Here is a 22763-nt window from a genome sequence, read left to right as displayed (position 1 = left end):
AGAATACACATGATTGGTTCCTGTGGCCTTAAAACATTTTTGTATCCCTCTGTGTAGATTTATGGCATAAACTAAGAGGTAAAACCTGGTCCTAGAAGACAGAGCTAGAAAGGATCCTATTTCATTTTTATGCGTAAAGGCGCTGAATCAATAAATATGATAATAAATACAGTTAATCGTCAACTACTTCCCTTTCTCTTTTCTCACATCTTCCTCCTAAGATGTTATTTTAAAAGCAACTTGAGGGAAGAAGAGAGTAGTTTAATATACAGTTGTATTTTTTAATTAAAAAATACTTATTGAAAAAAGTAGAAAAACACCCTTGAGGACGGAAGCTTTGACTTGGATACAACACATACTTATAATACTATTGTCCCACTGCTATATCCTACATTGCTATTTCATAGACCTTCCAAAAGGAGGCTACTTGTAGAAGAAAAAAAAAGGGAGAGAGAATTCATCCTTCTTGCTGATTGGTACTTATAAGACCATGAAAACACTGGTCAATACCAGCAGCTCTTGACAATTAAGACTTTTTCACAAAGACCTAAAGTGAAAATCTATGGTCACTTGATCCAGTTAGTAGCTCCTCTTCAAGCTGGATTCAAGTCCCATGGTGACATTCTAGTTCAGAGCTGAAATATATGTTAATTCTTTTCCACCTTTCAAATTTCTGATACACATTGAAATTAATTTCAAGTGTAATATTTGTTAAAAGCCCATCAGGAAAGAGATTGAACCTGTCCTAAATATTTGTAGCAACATAGTGATTCTCTTTATAAGGCATGTAACGATGGCTTTGGGTGTAATGTGTCCTCTGCGGTCTACAGGTCAAGCTCCACAGAGATGCAACTTACAGCCATCTTTAAGAGAGGCAAGGCAGAAGCAAAAAGCCCTGCAAGTGACCTCCTGTCTTTTGATTCCAACAAAATTGAAAGTGAAGGAGACCCTCATAGAACGATGGAGGAAGACAAGCAAAGGGAAATCTATTCCACGGCTTTAGACCTCAGGAAGCTGATCAGCAGAGCCCTGGAGGAAGACCAGTCCTTGGATGTGGGGTCAATTCAGTTCACTGATGGTCAGTGGGTGATTTCACAGTTCTGCGTTCATCCTCATTCTGACAGAGAGACAAGGAGGTGTGACTGTCTCCTGGTCACTGTCATTTTAACTTGGGTCCTGTAGAGTCAGTCATTTCTATAACAGGCACATCATGGGTGGTATCATTTCTGTCTTTCCTCACTGCCCCCGGGTCTCATTCGATGAGCCTTTCGTGACCACTTCACACCAAAAATAGCTCTAGGGAAGCCAAGAGTTTCGGCTCAGTCCAGCTCAGCCGCAGTCACCCAGTGGAGCCCAGGTGGAGAGAAGAACCTGGGGACAGTTCTGTTCCCCTGACACAGCCCAGAGTCCCTCATCTAGTAATCGGTCAGGTCCCAGAAGAAAACAGATGGCACAGTCGAATCAGGATAACTTGAGAAGAGTTTGAGAAAGGGACTATTGATAAAGGTTTCCCTAAGACCCAGAGGATTAGGACAGTCCCCTGGGGCTAGAAGCACTAAAGCCCCACCACTACCTCCAGGCCTGAAAGGCTGCCTAATGATCTATGCCATCCCAAAGACAGGGAGCAAGGAACCATCTATGTGGTCCATATAAGTCAACCTCCAAGGGCAGGGAGTAGTGGAGAGAAAAGAGCATGGATCTAAAGAAATCAACAGATAGGCTCACTCAGGATCCTCAGAGGGGGCCTGGAGGGACTCTTAAGTTCACCCAATACTCTGGGCATGATAGATGGGCACTAGAAATGCCATTTTAATGTGACACGGCATGAAACTGACATTCTCTGTCAGTTCTGTTTCTGTAGTTTAGATAATCAAACTCAACTCTGGAAAACTTCACAAAGGTCCCCTGGGATGAGATGTAGGGCATGTCAGTAAAGATGTCAGTAAACATTAAAATTCTCTTGGTTCACTTCTGAATTTTTAGGCAAGGAAATTTCCGTGAAAACATCAGACTCATCTCCGAGACCATCTGGTACTCTGGGTTGGTCTCTTGATTGAACCCTTTGGGATAATCTGAGAATTAGGCTTCAGGGTGGAAGTAGGACTCACAAGGACTCACATACGGTCCTTGATTCCAGTATTTACTCTACCCATTTATTGCTTTGTTATCTTAGTTATATTTTCATCCCCAGTGGCCTAGCCAATCAGCCAGTCTGCTTGGTCCAAATGCGTACAACAAAACTAAACATCCTAAAAATCCACATTAACAACTGTTCTTATCACATAGACTTGCACGATGCACCCTTTGCACCCGTCCTTCAGCAGATCACTCAGGTCAGTGACCGCTAGTGCATCTGATGCTCATTTCTTGACCATTTGTTGTACCACACCTCAAGAACCGATTATTGCCACATTTCCCAACCTTCACTGTTTTACTGCTCCAACCACAAAAGGAAAAAAAGAAAAAGAAACACTCAAACCTTGTGATTTTTCACCCACAGAAATTGTTGGGTCGTTGCCAGGCCTGGATCCTGACACCCAGTCGCTGCCGCACACTCTCCTCGCTGATATCACAAGGGTGAGTTTGTTGTCCTTCTGTGCTTCAAACAGGAGCAAAGCCTCCAAACCTTCCATCAGAAAGAATCAACTTAAGGACTGAACAGAGCAAGATCGCCTCTGCAATGCTAAACATTCTTTTCTGAATCTAAAAAAGAATGAATATATGTATATGTATAACTGACTCCCCTTGCTGTATGCCTGAAACTAACACAACGCTGGAAATCAACTATACTCCAATAAAAAAAAGAATTCAAATAAGTAAATAAATATAATCCTTTTCTGTTTTTTTACCAGCAGTACTTGCTTACCCACTTCCAGGATCTATATTAATAAAATATAGTACAACTTGCATTTCAAATATCCTTAAATTCAAAGTTTCCTTCCGCATAGTTAGAACTTTGTTTCCATTAGAGTCACAATGTGCTGTTTTCGATAAAATAAATGCATGTTCATGAACTGAAAAGAATACTAAAAGTAGAATATATTATTTAACTTTAACTTTCTGAAATACATATAAGCATAAAGATACTTTATACGTTTATTCTTAAGTCAAGGTCTTATCTAGTTATTTATGGATGTTTGTAAGTATAAATTAATGTCTTAGGAAGTAAAAAATAATAATAATGAATTCAATAGTAACTTTTGTGTTTCATTTAAAGCTATGTCCATTTAATTTATGCTGGAAGTTGTCACTGTGGTGTTCATAAGTGGAAGTGCTGACTAAGCTTTACTCCCTTTTTAAATAAAAGAATTCATAAGTTCAAACATGATTGATACACATTTCAAAGTATTTTGGTTATTAACCCTACACAGGCAGATTCAGCCAAGAGATCTTATTTTACTACTATATCAATGCATTGTTTTCCTTTCAGGACATGTTTCTATATCAGAATCCACATGAGATCCAAGTCAACTACAAAATGATTTGCTTTAATTTAAATAAAAAGAAAAAATATAGAGTATACCCCTTCTCATATACAGAGAAATGTCCCTTGTCAACATCTGTCTTATATTCCTTCTTCAGGTTGCTACTCTGAGTCCAGAATTTCCTCTTGGTCAACCCAGGCCAGAGACAGTGGACAGAGCAGAACAGAGTCTACCTGGTGAGTTACTTCCCACAGAGTCTATGTTAGATGACAACATGCTCTTGGAGAAATCCACCTATGACACTATCTCAAAGACCAGTGATAAAGTCATCCTCCACCCAGGAGCAGGTTGGCTCTCCCCAGTGTTTCCAACAGAAAAGCTGTCCCCTGGACCACCTTCTTCTGAAGAGGTGGTCACTCTCAGCATCCTTTCCTCAGCTTTCGCGCCCAGTCCCACAGAGAGCACTGACAGCCCTTTCCTGACAGATCTGGTGAAAGAAACTGAACCCAAAGTAGCACCAACTGCTGCCCACACAGAACAGCCGTCTCTACTGGGCTTCAAACCTGAGAGTCTGTCAGGACAACGCAGCTCCTAAGGCCCACGTCCACGACAAGGGGCTATGGCGACAGAGGACTGGGCCCTTACAATCAGTGTTTGTATTCCTACTTGCCATATACAGGGTGACCACAGATACTGTCTGTTCTGCTCTGTGTGTTTCTTTAGTGCCAATTAGCACACATCTAATGGACAAGTAAGGATGTCAGTAAACATTGAAATCCTCCTGGTTCACTCTACTTTTTCATTAATTTATTTTTTAATTGAAGTATAGTTGATTTATAATGTGTTAATTTCTGCTGTACAGCAAAGTGACTGAGTTACACATATGTATAATTCTTTTTCATATTCTTTTCCATTATGGTTTGTCACAGGATATTGGATACAGTTCCCTGTGCTATACAGTAGGACCTGTTGTTTATCCATTCTATATATAATAGTTTGCATCTGCTAACACCAAACTCCCAGTCTATCCCTCCCCCACCCACCCTCCCATTTGGCAACCACAAGTCTGTTCTTTATGTCTGTGAGTCTGTTTCTGTTTCATAGTTTCATTTGGATCATATTTTAGATTTCACATATAAGTGATATCATATATTTGTCTCTTTCTGACTTACTTCACTTAGTATGATAATCTCTAGGTCAATCCATGTTGCTGCAAGTGGCATTATTTCATTCTTTTTTATGGCTGAGTAGTATTCCATTGTGTATATATACCACATCTTCTTTATCCATTCCTCTGCTGATGGACATTTAGGTTGTTTCCATGTCTTGGCTATTGTAAACAGTGCTGCTATGAACATAGGGGTGGATGTATCTTTTTGAATTGTAGTTTTGTCTGGGTATATGCCCAGAAGTGGGATTGCTGGATCATATGGTAATTCTATAATTAGTTTTTTGAAGTTCTGGGTTCAATTCTGAATTCTCAAGAATGTTTAATTTTGAGGCAGTAAGGTCAAACGTTCTCATGGTTAAACAGGAAATCTTTATCAATATATGAAGACCTTATAGAAAACAAATATTCTGCAGAAGAGTCTTTTTTTAGTACAAGAAGTAGCTGATATAGCAGCTTTAGGAATCTCTATCCTTCCCACTTTATACAGCTTCCTGGTAAAACTATAAGTAAAAGTGTCTTTAGGGAAGCATGAACCCCAGGATATAAGGCTGATAAGAAGGCATTGTGATTCTAAGTGCAAATGCCAGGGGAGATTTGTTGTGACTGATATTTTTAACAGGATTGTTACTGTTTTAGTTAGGGCTTTTTATGAAATTCTATGGGTTTTAAGTGGTCTACCTCATTCCTATTTTCCTCATAAATCTAGTGTGAAATTAGAGTGCAGTTTTACTGAATACAGGGTTTTTCACAAAAACATATATGATATGATAGCAGAATCACCTATATATATTATGTTTGGTTTACATGATTACCAGTGAATAAATGTTAACCACGTGATACAGTTACCTATTTCTGCATTATAAATCACCCTAAAGTTAGTGCCTTAAAACAGCAATCATTTATTTTGCCCATAAATCTGAAATTTGGGTGGGGATCAGCAGGGACATCTCCTCTCTGCCCCATGTAGAGGATCTTTTTTCAAGAGGGCTCATTCACATGGCTGGCAAATCAGTGAGCTTTTGTCTGGGGCCTCATTTTTTCTTTATGTAGCTTCTTCAAGGGGCTGCTTGAGCTTCCTCTCAGCATGGCAGCTGGGTTCAAAGAGTCATTAACACAAGAGAAAAAAAGTGGAAGGTGCCAGTCTCTCCAGGACCCAGAAACAGTGTCACTTCCTCACATACTAATGGCTATGCAGCCATAGACTCTATCTTGATTAAAGAGGAGGGAACATAGACCTTGTCTCTTGATGGAAGAAGCAGCAAAGCCTTCATGGCCGTTGATAATCAGTCACAATCCACATCAACCACTATTTTGACTCTTAAATCACTTAGAAGTTGGTGGGATAAAGCAAACCACCTTTTGGTGACATGAGTGATATTAAATACTCACTGGATTCCCTTCCTTCATTATGACTTCAAAAAAACCTTATTATAAGATCAGGATTTCACATATATTAATGAAAATTATAGTATATGTATGATGAAAGTATTATTGCATGATATTTTCAAAATTGCTTTACTGCTTTCATTTTATGTACACATTCCTTCCATTCATGAATATACCATAGAACACTAAAGCTGGCGGGACTCATAGACATACTCTAGTTAAGTTTTACGTTTTGCAGGTAAAAAAACCAAGGCTAGAGATGGGAAGTGCCTTGGTCAAGGTCACACCATAGCTGGTCGCAAAGCCAGGACCATCATCCAAGTTTCTCCCACCTATTACACTATGTTTGGCTCACATAACCCCATCATTAAAAATATATATATTCCCTCAAACTTGTTTGCTTTCAACCCACGATCTCTTCTTCCTCTATTTCACCACACTGTCAATTTTTTTAAAATAGTCTAGCCTTCTGAGTCTTCACTGCCGTACCTCCTAATCACCACAGGTTTCACAAGGTTGTGCACATTACAGAACACAATTTTCACAAAAATCACAGACTTCTTTTTCAATTTAGCAGCCTCATTTCCATCTTCATTTTGCTTGACACTGCTGGCACGGGGCCTGCTGGCACTCACTTTCTGAAACTCCTTCATTTGGCTTCCACAAGATGACTCGATCTTGGCTCATCTCCTGTTCCCTGACAGCTCCTCCCCAGTCTCCTGCACTGGGGCTTGTTATTAGGGGATTTTGTAGTTTGTTTATTAAAATCCTACCTCATCCCCCAAAAAAAGTTGATGATGGTTTACAGACATGCATGAAACATAAAATAATACTTTATTTTAAAGAATTGAAAGAAAATGAGAGGAAAGCTGAAACAAAGATAGGTCAGATGACTATTTTGGAGCAATAAAAATGTTTGGGAACTAGATAGAGGTGATGGTTACACAATATTGTGCATTTTCCTAACTCACAATTGCCAGATCATTCACTTCATTTTTTGAGGGGTCATCAGATGTTTAATGAATAACTTTGGAATAACAGAATGAAGACGATACTTAGCTGAATATTGCCATCACTTCTTTTTTATATTTGACATTTTACAATTTGAGTCATTCATTTTCTAAATTTATTTTATTGGATTATAGTTGATATATAATGTTGTGTTCGTTTCTGCTGTACAGCAAAATGTTTCAGTTATTTATGTGTGTGTGTGTGTATATATGTGTATATATATATATATATACACACATTCTTTTTCATATTCTTTTCCGTTATGATTTATCAAAAAATATTGAACATAGTTCCCTGTGCTATACAGTAGGACCCCGTTATTTATTCATCCTATATATAATAGTTTTCATCTACTAACCCCACTCCCAGTCCTTCCCTCTCCCACGCTCCCTTCCCCTTGGCAACCACAAGTCTGTTCTCTATGTTTGTGAATCTGTTTCCGTTTCATAGATAAGTTCATTTGTTGAACCATTTGCTTTAGAATGTCTAAATTTATGTTAATGTTTCTCTGCAATAATATTTTTCAAAAAATCAAATTACTCCGTGAGGAAAATCATATACAAAATAAACATCAGAAAGTTCTTCATTTGCTTTAGGTGGTTCAGGAATTTGGCTTTGAGTTTCTCAGCAGTCTGTACAGCGAGGACAATACAATTTAGTCTTGTAATTTGGAATCTGCATGCTAACAGCATGGTAATTGCTTAGGGAAAAAATTTCTCCTACGGGTCCCCCTGAGGAGAGCATCTGGGTTCCGGTGAAGCACGTCCTGTCTGCGTCAGCCTCCTTATAGCATAAACTCCGTGTCAGGTGTTCCCTAGAAGGCCATCGCCAGAGATGCATAACAAATGCCCGAGCCCAGTTCATCACAGTGGTTCCACGAGGGGCAGGAGCTGACCGTCCACCTTAACTCAAGGATTGATTTTAGAATATCCAGAGGAATGGCTATGCTGCGTAACCTTCAGTCAATGCTCCGTAAATAAAAATTGCACTCATAACTGAGCTTTTGATTAGGATTGACGAAGAAGCACTATATTCGCCGGCCTGGGCTCAGACAGCAAATATGCTACATTGCCAATGAAAAGCAGATCGATATGCTTTCGTAATCAGCCCAACCAGGACATATCTCGAGGGCCAGTGATGACCCCAAGGAGTGTAACCAAAATTGGGGTCCAGTTCTTGCTGCTCAAAAGCCAATAAAGAGGCAAACTTGGTGGAAAGGAAAGTTTGTTTTATTTTGGATGTCGGCAACTGGGGGGAAGGGGGAGGGCAGATGCCTGTCCAAAGGCTGACTCCCCCCCACCGCCACTGACAATCAGGGGGCAAGAGCTTTTATAGACAGAGGGAGGGGGCCACCTGCAGAAGCAGCACAGTCAGCTATGACAGTCATCTTAAAATTGGTCATCAGTGGTCTGGCCAGCATCATTTTGATTGTTTTAGATACAGTTAGTCTTCAGTTCTAGGGTCAGTTTGTTCCCATTTCTTTGATGCCAGTTCTTGAAATTGTGGCAGCTTACATCGTGGCTACAGTCTGGTCACCATGTAGTTAACTTCTTCCACCTGGTGGGTGTTTCAGTATCTAGAAGACAGCTCACGGGGTATAGCTCAGAATATTATCTATAGCCCTTGAGAAGGAACTAAGGTCAATGACTTTGCTTACTGACTAAACTATTATTTTTCTGTCCTGTTTGACCGCTTTTCTTTGCTTCTGTATTTTCTCACTTCTCTGATCAGGCTTATTCCTTGGCTAAAGTTTTTCCACAGACAACAATGCAGGCTGAGGACGTGGGGACATAGACCATAGGGTCCTGCTCCATTTCACTAGGCAACATTCCTGATAAAAAGGCATCCCATTCATATATAGGGAAGGGATTGGGACAACAAAGAGCAGCTCTAGGCAGGACCAAGGCTTCCCTCCCTCATAAAATTCTGGGTCTCTCCCCAGCACACGTAGGTGACAACCAGCACTCCAAAGCTCTGCATCTTGGCATCACTGAGATAACTCTAGCCTGGAAAATTTTTAAGGTTAGTGGCACCAAACACCCACTAAGCCATTAAAATCTCAGTTAAGTACTCTTAGAAGTCTCTCCGCTTAAGTAGTTTAATGTAGTGGTTAATCTCCTGAGATAAAGTACTTGCAAAATGTGCTTCCAGAACATTAAATGAATTGGTATCTATCTGATCTCCAGTTCCGAGGTCTTCTATTTTTATTTTTTTAGAGTAGTTGATCCCACTCTTTCTTACAGAGCTAGTCACCTGTTAAGATCACTCTTATTTCATAAAAATAAGAGTCATAAACCCTATAGGATAAACTCAACATTCTGTTCTCTGCATAACATGCATCCAACTTGTTCAAAAGTAGTATCAAATCATTAGGATAGAAATTTTGTGTGTTTTGGTTTCGTTTCATTTCATTTGGTTTACGTGTGTGTAGGCAGTAGTACATTTTCCTTTTCACTGATTAGAATGATGATCTAATCTATCAAAGAAGCCCTTTAGTGTCATCTCCCTCCCAAATTACAGAGTTTTTCACTAGCTAAACATTCCAGTAAGATGTAATCCATATCTTTCAATAAATTGCAATATTTTAAATGGTGAAAAAGCAAACTTTAGGCAGAGCTGTTATGCTATTGGACATTGTTTTGCCTTTTATTCCCCTGCATTAGTCTGCATTCTCCAGAGAAACAGAACCAATAGGAGATTAGCGATAGAGACAGAGAAAAAGACAGAGACAGATTTACTATAAGGAATTGGCTCACGTGGTTATGGAGGCTGGGACATCCCAGACTTGCAATCAGCAAGCTGGAGACCCAGGAGCATCAGTGGTGTAAGTCCCAGTCTGAGTCCAAGTCCGAAAGCAAAAGAAGACCAGTGTTCCAGCTCAAAGACAGGCAGAGAGAGTGACTTCCACCTTACTTCATCTTTTGTCCTATTCAGGCCTCCAACAGATTGGATGAGGCCCCCACATTAGGGAGGAAGCTGCTTTGCTCAGTCTACTAGCTCAGATCTTCATCTCATCCTGGAACACCCTGACGGACACACCCAGAATAGTGGGGTGGGCAGAGGACACACGCCATGGCCCAGTCAAATTCGCCATTGCATCCCCCATCTAGGCAATAGGTTAAACACCACACGCTTCTGACTTTTCTTAATCTTGCCTCAGCCTTTGACGCCATTGAAAAGAATCAGTGAGATGAACTAATCTGAAAGAACCCATTACAGGACCAGGCTCCTCATATGCCGTGAGGTCAAGCACTCTACTTATTGCCTTATCTTCAGGTCAAGCCAGATGCTTGGAACATCTAGACAGGCAATTAATATATGGTAAATGAGTTGAAGGAGTAAATGAACAAGTTTATAACATGATACCTCCAGGAAAATCAGAGTTGATGGGTTAATTTATCTCCCTTTTTTGCTCTACCTAAAAAGAAGCTCAGAGAACCAATTAAATGGTCCAGAAACAGTGGTCAGCTATCTATTCAGGTCGTACTGCTCACCATTGCCATAACACGTCATCTATATTCATGCTTTTGTGGCTTTGCACAAATCATTTTCTCATGTGCTTATAACAGCCATTCATCCTTCTAGCCTGATGACCTCCTACTCATACTTTAAGTTCCAACCAACATGCCACCTCCTCTGTGAAGCTTTTCCCAACTGCTACTTGAAGAGACTCATAATTACCATTTTCTTCCCAGACTCTAAAACAAAAAAGTACATATACATTCATTGAACATTTACCACTCGGTATTGAAATGATTGGTGTGTATCTCTGGAATCCCGCCAAGACTGACTTCCTGAAGCAAAAGAATGTGTTCTTATTCCTTTTTAAAAAAAAAAAAAAAAACAACTTCTGCACTGAGCAGTGTCTGACACACGCTGGGGTTTCATAACTAATCGTACCTGTTGTTGGGCCCATCAGTGTTTCTGGTGTCAGACTGTAAACTCCTGGAGCCTATACTTCTCCATGTATCGGTCCTCATGCAACTCTAGAGACAGGCTCGCATGAAAGGTGATATTCCTCATTGGTAAATACTTTTGTCCAAATGAGAGTGCTGAACAACTTTAATCAGCTCTACCACATGGGATGTGTTAATACCACTGATTCATGTGGAGGAGTGAAGTGGAGGAAATATGCAACAAGACACGCTTCCAGCCAAAACATTTTACTTCCTAACTCTCAACCAGAAGGGCCTGGCCAAGATATTATTTAAATTGTTCCACTTCAAGATGAAAAGATAATAATTAAGACTTGGAAAGATTTGTAGGAAAAACTCAGCTGAACTTTACGCCACTGTGATCAAAAATGGCCACTTTTCTTCCTTGTACTTCTAAATTGAGGACCAAACAGTAAATTTTCCCAGAAGGAATATGCCACTTATAAAAACAAGTCAGAGAGGTCCATGGGGAAAATCTTATCTCAAAGAAGGAAGGGACAGCCATTCAACAGGGACTTGAAATTATACTCCATCCCTAGATACCGTCTTCACAATGCCCAGAGAAAGTTGAAAAGTGAAGGCCTTCCAACTCTCAAATTGGGTAAAAGCTGAGATAGGACTCTCCTCTAAATTTTATATTTGGAAAATTCAATGCCTTAGCCCAAATTGTGGCAATTCCTAAGAAAATGTGTGTTCTGACCTTCTACCCCCAAATGAAGTGATCTGACACCCTCTCCCAGCTGTAGGGCTGTTCAGCCCCCATTCTCTCAAAGCTCTCCTCCATGACCACCCTTTTTCCAGGCTCTTCTCAATTCCCTCCTCAAGCTATGATCCAATTTTGTATACAAAGTTGTGGTCCCTATAATCTCTTTTCAACATTTTAGTGAACAGAGACCACACATTTCTAAGATAAATTCTGCCACTTCTGCAAAAGCAAAAGCAAGTAGAAACAATTGTCATTAAAAATTGCATCTTTCCCTTCCTTCCACTCTCACAGTCCTTCTCATGAGGACACTCACGTACACAGTTAGATGATGCCACATACCAGGTGGTTTTCAGTAACCCTTGGCAACTTCATCTCACCTTAGTGCCACCATTTCTCCTTTCTTCCTTTCCTGAGGGGAATCCTCTTTTTTCCTCCATCATATCATGTACATCTATTCTCTGGTTTTACCCCACATGTCACTAGTATAAGTGGATTTCCCCAAGGCCTTCCTATAGCTTCTCTGCACATCTTTAGAGGCGAGACTGGTTGCCACCTTGATGAATTCCAGGGACACTGTAGGCCACAGAGCCAAGCAAGCTCTTCATGTGCCAGTAAGCCACTGAGTAAAAAGGATTTCAACAAGTTCACTTAACTAGTAGTGGGATGTTGGGGGGCTGTGCTCATTTATTTATTCATTCAACAAATATTTATGTTGTTCTTGTTAGGTACTGGGCATAAAATTGTGGACAAAGTAGATATATTCTATTGACTGCTATGGTGTGAGTCTCCCCCAAAACAGGCCCTGAGACAGGATTTGATTAAAAGGAGTTTTTTTCAGAGGTGCTCCCAGGAAACCCAGTAAAAGAACAGAGAACGGACACAGGGAAGGTAAGGAAACCAATACAGCCAGTTAGCCCTGTGACCACCAGAGCTCATCAGTGGTACACTGGTAAATATTTAACAACCAATCTCAAAAAAAAAAAAAAAAAACCTGGACATATATGCATATAGCAATTTATCGTAAGATGGTGTTGATGCAAAGGATATGTAACACACAATCTACTAATAAAAAAATATACATATCCCTTATTATCAATTCTATATAGCCAACTGATTCTCCTAAGGAAGTCATTTAAACTGAAATCTGAATGATAAGAGCAAAAATAGCAATTGAGTAGGCTGGCGAAGAGTGGTTTAGACAGAGAGGTTTAGCCGAAGCTGGAAGTAGATGGCTATTGCAGGAAAGTGCAGAAAGCCAGCGTCACTGGAGTTAGGAAGATTTAGAGAGAAAAAAATGAAATTCCAGAAGTATCAAGCTTTATGAGCCCTGTTAAGAACATTGATAGGGTCTTAGGCATGGGAATGACACATCAAATTTGAGTTTAAATACATCTTCTGACTGCATTGTGGGGAATTGGCTGGAGGCTGGCAAATGCAGGAAATCAATTAGAAGAGTGTTGACAGCAGTCCAGGCTGGAAATGTTGATGGCCTGGACTTGGGAGATAGAAGGGGAGATGGACAAAAGTGAACTGATGTGAGTGGTATTTCATAGGTAAAACCATTATGAAGAATTCTGAAGCCATGAATGGTTTCCACAGGAAAGCTTGGCCTGATGAATGAGCAGCATCTGCAACAGGCTTGTTAGTGGGTGGTGGTGATCTATGTGTCTGCAGGGTCTGTACTATATGCAAGTGAGCTGATCTGGGTCATGCTCCCAGATGTCCAAATGTTGCCTTCCTGTTGCTACTTTATGGTCATGTGACCAATGAACACACCCTAGGAGATGCCAGCCTTTGCTGGTTCTCAGAGCCCTGACTTGTTCATTTTCATCCATTTTGCTGGTTCATATTTACATGACAAGGAAGATTGATGAGTCTCCATTATTAGCAATGCTTTTGACTGTTCTGTCCAGTATATTATAGAGAGGAGAAAAGGAGAGGTTGATAAATTCAGAAAACTGCCACACAAGTAGATCAACATAATGATTCCCTAGGGACTCAGGACTTCTCTGTAGGGCCCACTTTGGGGAACTATTTCCAAGATTACTTTATATCTATACAGCTAGTAGCACCTATGAGCACTCGATCCCCCAATACAGCCCAGTTTAGAGGTTCCATTTTAAGCATCTAGTGGCTTTCATTTGGTTTGGTTTTTCATTTTCAGTTTTTAGAGTCTATCATATTTTTCACTTTGGATTTAGCATCTGCAGCCTATCCCCTCACTTCTTGGAGTGACTGCTGACACACCACAGGAGTCATGTTTATATCTTACTCGCTGTAGCTACAGTGCCAGCATCTCACCAGCACTGGAAAACCAGCTCAGTGGGACACATGCCCCCACACCACAGGCTTTGCAGCCCCTCCCAGGGCATCTGGGCACCAGCTCAGCTATCTCCTTTCGCACATGGTGACACTGAAACCATTAGAATAAACCTAGTGATCTTGAGTCCTGGGATCAACCCTCAGTGCAAAACAGCTCTGATAACCAAGTGAATGTCTCTGCATGAATAAACCCTTAAATGCATTTCAGAAGTAAGCCTTTATGACAATTCTAATAGCAATCTTATCATATGAAGAGAATTGAGAAAGTTTTTGGAAAAAAAAAAGGTATGATGAAAGAAAGAAAGAGATTAAGGTGACATTGCACAGGGAAAATACTGAAGGAAATCTATCTTTAGAATATGAATCCACTGTCACATATGTCTGTTATGTTTCCAAGGCCTAGATTTAGGGGTAAATTAAAATTTCATGTTAGAGAATTCAGTGATAATAATGCCACGACTCTGGCTCTGAAAAGGAAGGTTAAGTTCACACCGGACCATGGTGTGTTTTCCCTCTATTTCCTTTATTCAAGACTTACACACAAGAAACAGAACAATGTAAAAGTTTATGAATAAACTCAAAGACTACTTTAAAATTTTTTTCTGGACTAAACACATATACAGTTGTCTTAGGTCAGAGGGACCTGTCTCAGTGAGAAGCAGACGCGTCAAAGAAGGCATACGTGAGGTGTAAGTGGCCCCAAGGGGGGCATAGGATTTTGCTGAAGAGAAGGGAGCTGACCCTCCAGGCAGAACAAGTTTCCTGAGCAAAGACACAGAGATTGGAGATTCATAGAAGAAGGCAGAGAAATAAGTAAGAAAAGGGTATATATCAAGCAAGGTCTTACATGTCAGGAAAAAGTTTGTTCTGAATTTTCAAGAAATCACAAGGAATGATGAAAATGGGACTTAGGAAAGTTAGTCTGGCCACAGCTTGGTGGAGGAAAAGTAGGACTGTGAGGGATTTTGTCCCACAGCTAGTGCAAAGCTTTGAGGATGTGGAAGAGGGTAGAAGCAGAGGAAGAGAGGAGGAAAGAAGAGATACAAAAGATTTTTAGAATAGAAAGATAGGAAGAGAAAGAATAGAACATTTAGAATAGAATAGAATAGAATAGAATAGAATAGAATAGAATAGAATAGAATAGAATAGAAAGAATAGAATAGAATAGAATAGAATAGAATAGAATAGAATAGAATAGAATAGAATAGAATAGAATAGAATGAAGCAGGGCTAATGGGTAGATGGAAAAGTGTGGGTTAAAGAGTCTGGGTCACCATGAGCTTGAATACTGCCATGGTCATCTGGGTTATACATGAGACACCAAATTTCTTCTCACCCTGGAGTTTAAAACCTAATAGAACACAGTGAGCAACATATTCCCTCTTTTCCTCTCTCTCTCTCTTTCTCTCTTTCTCTCTTTCTTTAAGAAATCAGTACAAGTCAGAGAATAGGGACTTTTGAATATGCATTAGGAAGGCCCCACATAAGTAGCTGGAATTTCACACAGAGGTGAGTTAAATATTCAGTATATGTATTGGTCAGGGTTCTCTAGAGAAGAACCAATAGGGTGTGTGTGTGTGTGTGTGTGTGTGTGTGTGTGTGTGTCTAGAAAGAGAGAGGGAGAGGGAGAGACTGATTTTAAGGACTTGACTCATGCAATTATGAAGACCAGCAAGATAGGCTGGCAGGCCAGAGACCCAGGGAGGAGTCTGCTGACAGAATTTCCATTTCCTCTGGGGAGGTCAGGTTTGTTTCTTTTCTTTTCTTCTTCTTTTTTTTTTTTTTTTTTGTTATGGCCTTCAACTGATTGGATGAGGCCCTCCCACACTCTAGAAGGGAATTTGTTTTATACAAAGTCTACTGATTTAAATGTTAATTTGATCTAAAAAATACCTTCACAGAACCATCTAGAATAATATTTGACCAAGTATCTGGGTATCATGGCCTAGCCAATGTGACTCGTAAAATTAACCATCATAGTACATCCTGAAGGAGCTCAGCATAGTAGGTAAAAAACAGAGAGTGCTTTATACATTGGGTCAGCAGGAAAAGATGAAAGCCGGGACTAGAATGGGCAGAATCCGGTTGTAATTTGACAAGTCATCTGGTGCAGAGAGAAAGCAGGGTTGCCTGCTGGAGTGCCCTCAATCAGAACGTGAGTGTGTTTGTCGTCAGTGATAATAGGTGGTCAGTATTTGTGGAGTTAGAAGGAGCCCGCGGTAGAAAAGGGGGCAGGAAATACACAGCAGATGAAGCGTTGTCCAGAAAAAAGCCATGGTGAGAGAGGCACTAGGGTGACATTGGCTAGGTGGTCAAAGTGACATCTAGTCAATTCCGTAGTCACCCATTCTCACCATGTATCACTTCTCGAGCAACTTGGACATGGCGTCTTCATAGCTACAGGGTTGCTGTCTCATGTCCTCTTATCTTGACCCATACAAGGTAACATCAGCATTAGGGTAGGAAGGCAAATATTTCTGACCCCCTCTTGCCCATTTTTACAGAGAGTGTGAGGCACCAGTGGTACAAATGGTCTGAGGCCAGAGGGAAGCCAGGAGCAGACAAGGTCACATTTGAGTCTATGGGGAAGGAAGGTCACCTTGGGTCCTGCGGTGAAGAATCAGCATTGTAATCAAAGAAACAACTCTTGCATTGAGGGAAAATGACATTTTAGCAACCCTAAGGTAGAAATAGCAAGAGCATTTACAAGGGAATTCCATCCATTTACATGGACAGAAACTCCCATGCATACTTCTTTTAGTTTTTAAGTTTTATGAAGATGAAACTGCATTTCTAAAGGCATCAGGAGACTACAAGTTGCATGCAGTGGTCCGTGTCCGGAAGGAAGTCTACACAGGCAACTGAGTAAACCGGCCATTGTCATGCACTTCTGCTCAGACAGGTCACTTCATCCATCTGACCTTAAAAATGTAAATGTCAGAAAAATGGCAACTTTGTCTTTAGATTCTATAATCTCAGAGAAAATTTAACATCTTTTGACCACTGAGTAAACCAAAAGATAACAGGATTTTCAATTTCTTCTACCTCCAATTTTTTTTTTCTTGGCAATGAATGAGATAGAAAAATAACAACTCTCCCGCGCTACTTGGCAAGTTCTCTATATTGTCTGGTTAGGTAAAATCCTTGCCAGAGCATGTGTATTAGCTTTATGCTATTTGGAACGTTGAAATAAGTGCTAATCCACAGAACTTTAATAAAATGTTAACAGAATATCATCCAGAGGCAGCATTTACAAAACTTACCAAACTTCATTCATGGATGGAACAAATGAAAGCGTTTGAAGATCAGGTAAATGAATACCACTATTTGCATTTATTTGTCTGTTTGCTTTGAGTGAGCATGTTTAGGATTTAAGAAAATATATCTCTTTAGATTCTCAATCCAGACCTTCCTTCTGTAGGATGACAGAGTTCCCACTGATTTGACTCTTTCCTTGGGAGCTTGCAATCATTTTTGTCAGGCCCTTCAGCTGTGTATTTGTGACATTCTTGAATGATCTTTCAGTAACTTTCTTCAACTTTGAAAGCTAGAGTGACTCAAGGGTACTCAGCAAATGAGATGCACCACTTTTTGCTGTATCTTTGGTATGATAAATTTAAGTAAAGGTAGTTGGACAAGAAACCAAGAAGAAATATTCAAGAAACAGAGCAAGAGGGACTCCCCTGGTAGTCCAGTGGTTAAGTCTCAGTAATTCCACTGAAGGGGGCATGGGTTCGGCCCCTGGTCAGAGAACTAAGATCCCACATGCCGAGAGGACAAAAGAGAGAAAGAGGAAAGAAAGGAAGAAAAGAAAGAAAGAAAAGGAAGGAAGGAAGAAGGGAGGGAGGGAGGGCGGTAGATTACAGCTGGGAGAACCGGCAGTGAAGAGGAGGAGGAAGGCTGGAAGAAGGAAAATGAGATAGCAAGAATACAACCGAAATAACTTAAAGGCATTTTAATTGTGGTAAATATCTGTTTTAATCATGGCATCCGGAGGGCAGCCAGAGGGGAGCCACACAAGGATAGAGACCCTGGGAAGAGAACAGTGGCAGTGAGAGGTGCTGGGCAGGAAGGGGGTCGCATCACTGCTGGGGGACAGGGTCCCGGAAAAGGAGCTGGGGCTGCAGCGGGATCGGATGGTTCCTGGGAGAAGCGATTTAAAAGAGTAAAGGCTGATCAAGGCCCAGGGGTGGGAAGGAGCACCTACTCACTCAGGGAAAGGAGAAAAGCTGAACTGATTCAAGGAGGCAGAGTAACCCTTTAGGCTGGACAAAGCCACACTGCTACTATACTGGGCTGTGTACCTGCAATTTGCTAACTTGCTTATAAACTTTACTCATGTTCCCCGCATGGCTCTAAGGAGCTGAATATTTTGAATGAGAGTGAGAATACTTAGCAAGACTTTAATATGAGACTGAAATCCAGAAAGAAGACCTCATCATCTTCCTGGGGGATGACAGATGCGGGAAGACCCATGGGACGCTCTGACTGAGGGCTCTGCTCTGCTTCACCCCAGGTGAACCCTTTCTCTAGTGCTCCTCCCAATGAGACTTCTTCTGAGGCAAAGAGGAAGTTAAGCATAGGCAAAGGAAAACAGAAAACTAGTGCTGGACTTCGCTGGTGGTGCAGTGGTTAAGAATCCGCCTGCCAATGCAGGGGACATGGGTTAGAGCCCTGGTCTAGGAAGATCCCACATGCTGAGTAGCAACTGAGCCTGTGTGCCATAACTACTGAGCCTGTGCTCTAGAGCCCATGAGCCACAACTATTGAGCCCATGTGCCACAACTATTGAAGCCCATGCGCCTAAAGCCCCTGCTCCACAACAAGAGAAGTCACTGCAACGAGGAGCCCGCGCACCACAATGAAGAGTAGCCCCCACTTGCAGCAGCTAGAGAAAGCCCGCGTGCAGCAACAAAGACCCAACACAGCCAATAAATAAATTAAATAAATAAATAAATTTATTTAAAAAAAAAAAAACTACTGCTATATTACCAGGCCCCAACTGCCCCAACAGCCGCATAATATTCATTATGGAAAATGGAACCTGCCGCTTGACATGACTGATATACAGATGTGCTTCATTTCTGGCTGAAAAAGAAAAACAATGACTTTGAGAAAGCTTTCCTGAGATTGAATACTACATTAGAAGGCTCATTTCTGGAGCAATTTAATGCATTTTTTCATCATACATGAAAAATATGAAACTCTCTTGTTTTCATGAGACTCATTTGAGGTTTTGTTGGTTTGCAGGCTTGTTTTGTGTTTGTTTTTTAAGTTTGCAGCCTTCACATACAAATTAATGAATTTCTCAATTCATTTCTCCCCAGGGAATTCTCATTTTCTCTCCTCTTATGAAGCACAGGCTGCACCAGAGATCCAATCTGACATATTATGCAGTTGAAACGGGATCTTTCAGTCCTCTCGGGACAAGTTATATTGCAGATGTCATTCTTTTTCACTCTAAGGCCATTTTCCCAATTTCAAGTTTTCTTGGCAAACCTGTGATCTACAATAAAGTCTCTCTATGCTGATTCCCTTCCAGATCTGTGTCTTCAGGGGCCTCACCACCAATTTAAAGCCAATTTGCCCAGGATTCGATGGACCTGGGTTTTTTTCCTGAAACTTTATTATAATTAATAAGACCTCAAGTCCACACTGGGATATTTTTTTCTCAGTTCCATAGTATCCTCCTTCCATGAATTTCTGCACAGGCAGCCTGGCCCTTTCTCTTTCTTCTTCCTCTCGACCTAATCTCAGCACAGCCTCTGTGCATGTGAGACAGGTAGCACCCCAGCAGGGCTGGGTTTAGAATGCAATGAGTGAGGCACAGGTTTAAAGGCAATCCAACAAACTCAGTCATCAAGATCACATTGAAATATAAGATTTCAAAAAACTAAATTAATGCAAAAACTCATCAGGAACAAAATATCGAAATGTCAAATAAAGATTAAGTTGTTGTTGGTTTTACAAACCGGCATTACCTGCCGTGTGACGGGGACAGTCATTTCCAATCTGCACAGCCCTTGTGTGCCTTTCAGGCAGGTTTATAAGGGTTGACATTGGTGCAAATGACTGTATAACATGGGGCTTCACATAGAGTTATGGTTTGCTTTTGGCTTTCGGTTTTTGGCTTTTTTGTAGTACTTTTGCTAACTTTTCCTGTTTGGTTCAAAACACGGAGGGATATTTTGCTAAGTGTATGGAGGGACACATATTTTTCCTTTGGCCTCAGGACCCCATAGGTTCAGCACAAACAGAACTAAGTCTTGCTGAGACTGTGTTCTATGAGCAGAAATGCTCTCCTCGCTTTACCCAGCAGCCTGGTGCCAGATCATAGAGTAATAAGGTTGCAATAGTCCAGATAACAACACAAACAATACAGACAGGGGTATTTATAGGGATGGCAAAAGGGTTTGTTGTAAATCACTAAGGCATTCTTTTGGATGAGAAGTGTGTTCATTTTTCCATGCAATCATTGAAATCTACCTTTCAGAAGGGTTCCAGAATCAATTTTCTATTTCTCTTCCCTAATGACCCAGCCAGTCCATTTAAGATTATGGTCTCTGCTCTGGTCCCACCTGCAAAATGCTGCTGCTCTGATCCCTGGATTGGCCATGGGATTCTGCCGCCCTCTGCCTCCTTCCCACCCTGTGCTGCGTCCCGGGCGCCCGTGCTCTCCGCCCACTGTATCCCCTCTGCCAAGGTCAGCATTTTAAAGTCTCTGTTTGGTGGGAAGGATTCCTTCCTTAACTGACCTGTAACAGTGAGAATCTAACCAGAAAAAAAAAAAAAAAAAAAAAACAGATGCTACTTCAGGCATTAGGTTGCCATTTTTATAGGTCAAAACAATCAAACATGAGGAGTTTATAATGGTACAAACTATTATTACAAGAAAGAGAATTTCATGCAAGGAATGTGTTAGGCGGTGGAGAAGCTGAGAAGCCAAACAGGAGAGAGAGGCTGCCCACAGATTAAGAAGAGCAAGTGCTTCTACCCCACCCCATCCCAGGCCAGAGACAAAAGTTGGAGGTGGTATTACTGGAATCCAGGGGCCAGCTTGTCTTCGGGGGAGCTGCAGACACCAAGGAAACAGAGTTGTTGCCAGAGCAGTGACCTGGGGCACACAGGGAGGGGGAGAAATAGTCCTACCTTTTCCGACCCCTGCCTGCCAATGCCCACATTGGCCAAACCCAGCCAGAAACCAGATGGTGCAGAGGCCTTTGAAACACTACCTACAGGGCTCAGCACCCCAACCCCACCTCCCTGCAGGGCAAGGAATGACTGAGGGATGGGCTCAGAGTCCAGACTGTAAGGTGTGCCATCATCAAGTAGCAATACTGCAGTTGTGGTAACATCACGGCACACTGCTCATCCACACCCAACCGAGAGGTCCTGCTATCCAACCGTGTCATTCCCAGGATTGTGGGAATACACAGGTCATTGTACTTCAAATCTGTCCCCTTATTATTCGCACTTAATTAAAAACAGGAGGTTGTCTCCCTATATATCAAGTAATTTTTTTCTTTTAATTTTTATTTTATATTGAGGTATAGTTGATTTACAATGTTTTGTTAGTTTCAGGTGTACAGTAAAGTGGTTCAGTTATACATATACATGTATACATTCTTTTTCAGATTCTTTTCCAAGTTAGGTTATTATAGAATACTGAGTAGAGTTCCCTGTGCTATACAGTAGGTCCTTGTTGATTATCTATTTTATGTATAGTCGTGTATATATGCTAATCCCAAGCTCCTGATTTATCCCTTCCCCCCCACACTTTTCCCCTTTGGTAACCATAAGTGTGTTTTCGAAGTCTGTGAGTCTTTTTCTGTTTGTATTAAGTAATTTTAAAATGGCAACAGAACTGCTTATTTTCCCCAGGGAAATACCACCTTGTGTACCCAAACCCATCAGCTTCTATAAAGTAATACACAGCATAATCACCTGGGATAGTCCTCATTGTTACTGACATCTTTCTGATGTAGTTACCCATCTTAGGCCCTTCAATTGAAGCAATCTCACTCCATCTTTTGACATCAACTCTTACCATTATCTTGCTTTCCCCTCCAGGGACACTCTCTAGATGAATGGATGGATAAAGGGATGGACGGGTGGATGATGGAAGATGGATGGATGTTAATGATAATGATGGTCTCCCTGGATTTTAAATAAAGGGATGCTCCCAGCCTTTCTTTTGGTGGCTGCAGGTTGATGCACGTACAAGTGCCACAGCTGATGCAGGGTCATAGATGTAAAATGTAAACCTCATCAATGTAACACTTTATCTTCCAACCATAGTGAAAATGTTAAATTAAAAGTAGAAAGAGATGATTTTCTCAGAAAGATATTAACAATTCAGGCATTCCTCACTGCAGGTGAGGAGAGTTTGAATGTATTTTCTTAATTGAGATAATAAATAATACACTGTTGCCTGAATTATTCAGATTCTCTTCCTAATGTTCACATTCTCTGCGCATTCAGCCTTTGCAGGATACTATAAATCCTCCTCTCACCCCACCTCCTACAATGTCCTATGGAGTTGAATTTTTATTATTTAATGTTAATATACGATTAGGCTAAGATTTCTTCAAATACAGTTCATTACTCTTAACAAATCTTGCAAATTGTTAAAAATCTGCTGTAAAATAGAAGCAGATGAAATATATTTTAGGTACACTTGTCAATACCAAGGGCATGAAATTAACCAGGCTTCTAACGCACTAAGTGCAGTTTAACTGCTCTTTGTAGATCACTTGAGGATGAATAATGCATAGAAATTTGAGTTTGAAATAGCCCTAACTGGAACT

General features: G+C 40.9%; 1 protein-coding gene across 2 annotated transcripts in view; it reads left to right on the top strand.

The window, feature by feature from the left end:
• The window catches only part of IMPG1 (interphotoreceptor matrix proteoglycan 1), a 128180-nt gene that overhangs the window by 48496 nt on the left and 56921 nt on the right, over positions 1 to 22763 (top strand). The window contains exons 10-12 of one of the 2 annotated variants that reach the window (XM_057739728.1): positions 831 to 1078; positions 2501 to 2577; positions 3583 to 3680. In XM_057739728.1, coding sequence (XP_057595711.1) covers positions 831 to 1078; positions 2501 to 2577; positions 3583 to 3680 — 423 coding nt within the window. The remainder of the gene's footprint in view (positions 1 to 830; positions 1079 to 2500; positions 2578 to 3582; positions 3681 to 22763) is intronic. The other variant, XM_057739729.1, reaches the window with a different exon arrangement.

This window comes from Hippopotamus amphibius, chromosome 6 (genome assembly GCF_030028045.1).
Source record: "Hippopotamus amphibius kiboko isolate mHipAmp2 chromosome 6, mHipAmp2.hap2, whole genome shotgun sequence".
Taxonomy (NCBI): Eukaryota; Metazoa; Chordata; class Mammalia; order Artiodactyla; family Hippopotamidae; genus Hippopotamus; species Hippopotamus amphibius.
This window is presented reverse-complemented; position numbering and strand designations above follow the sequence as displayed.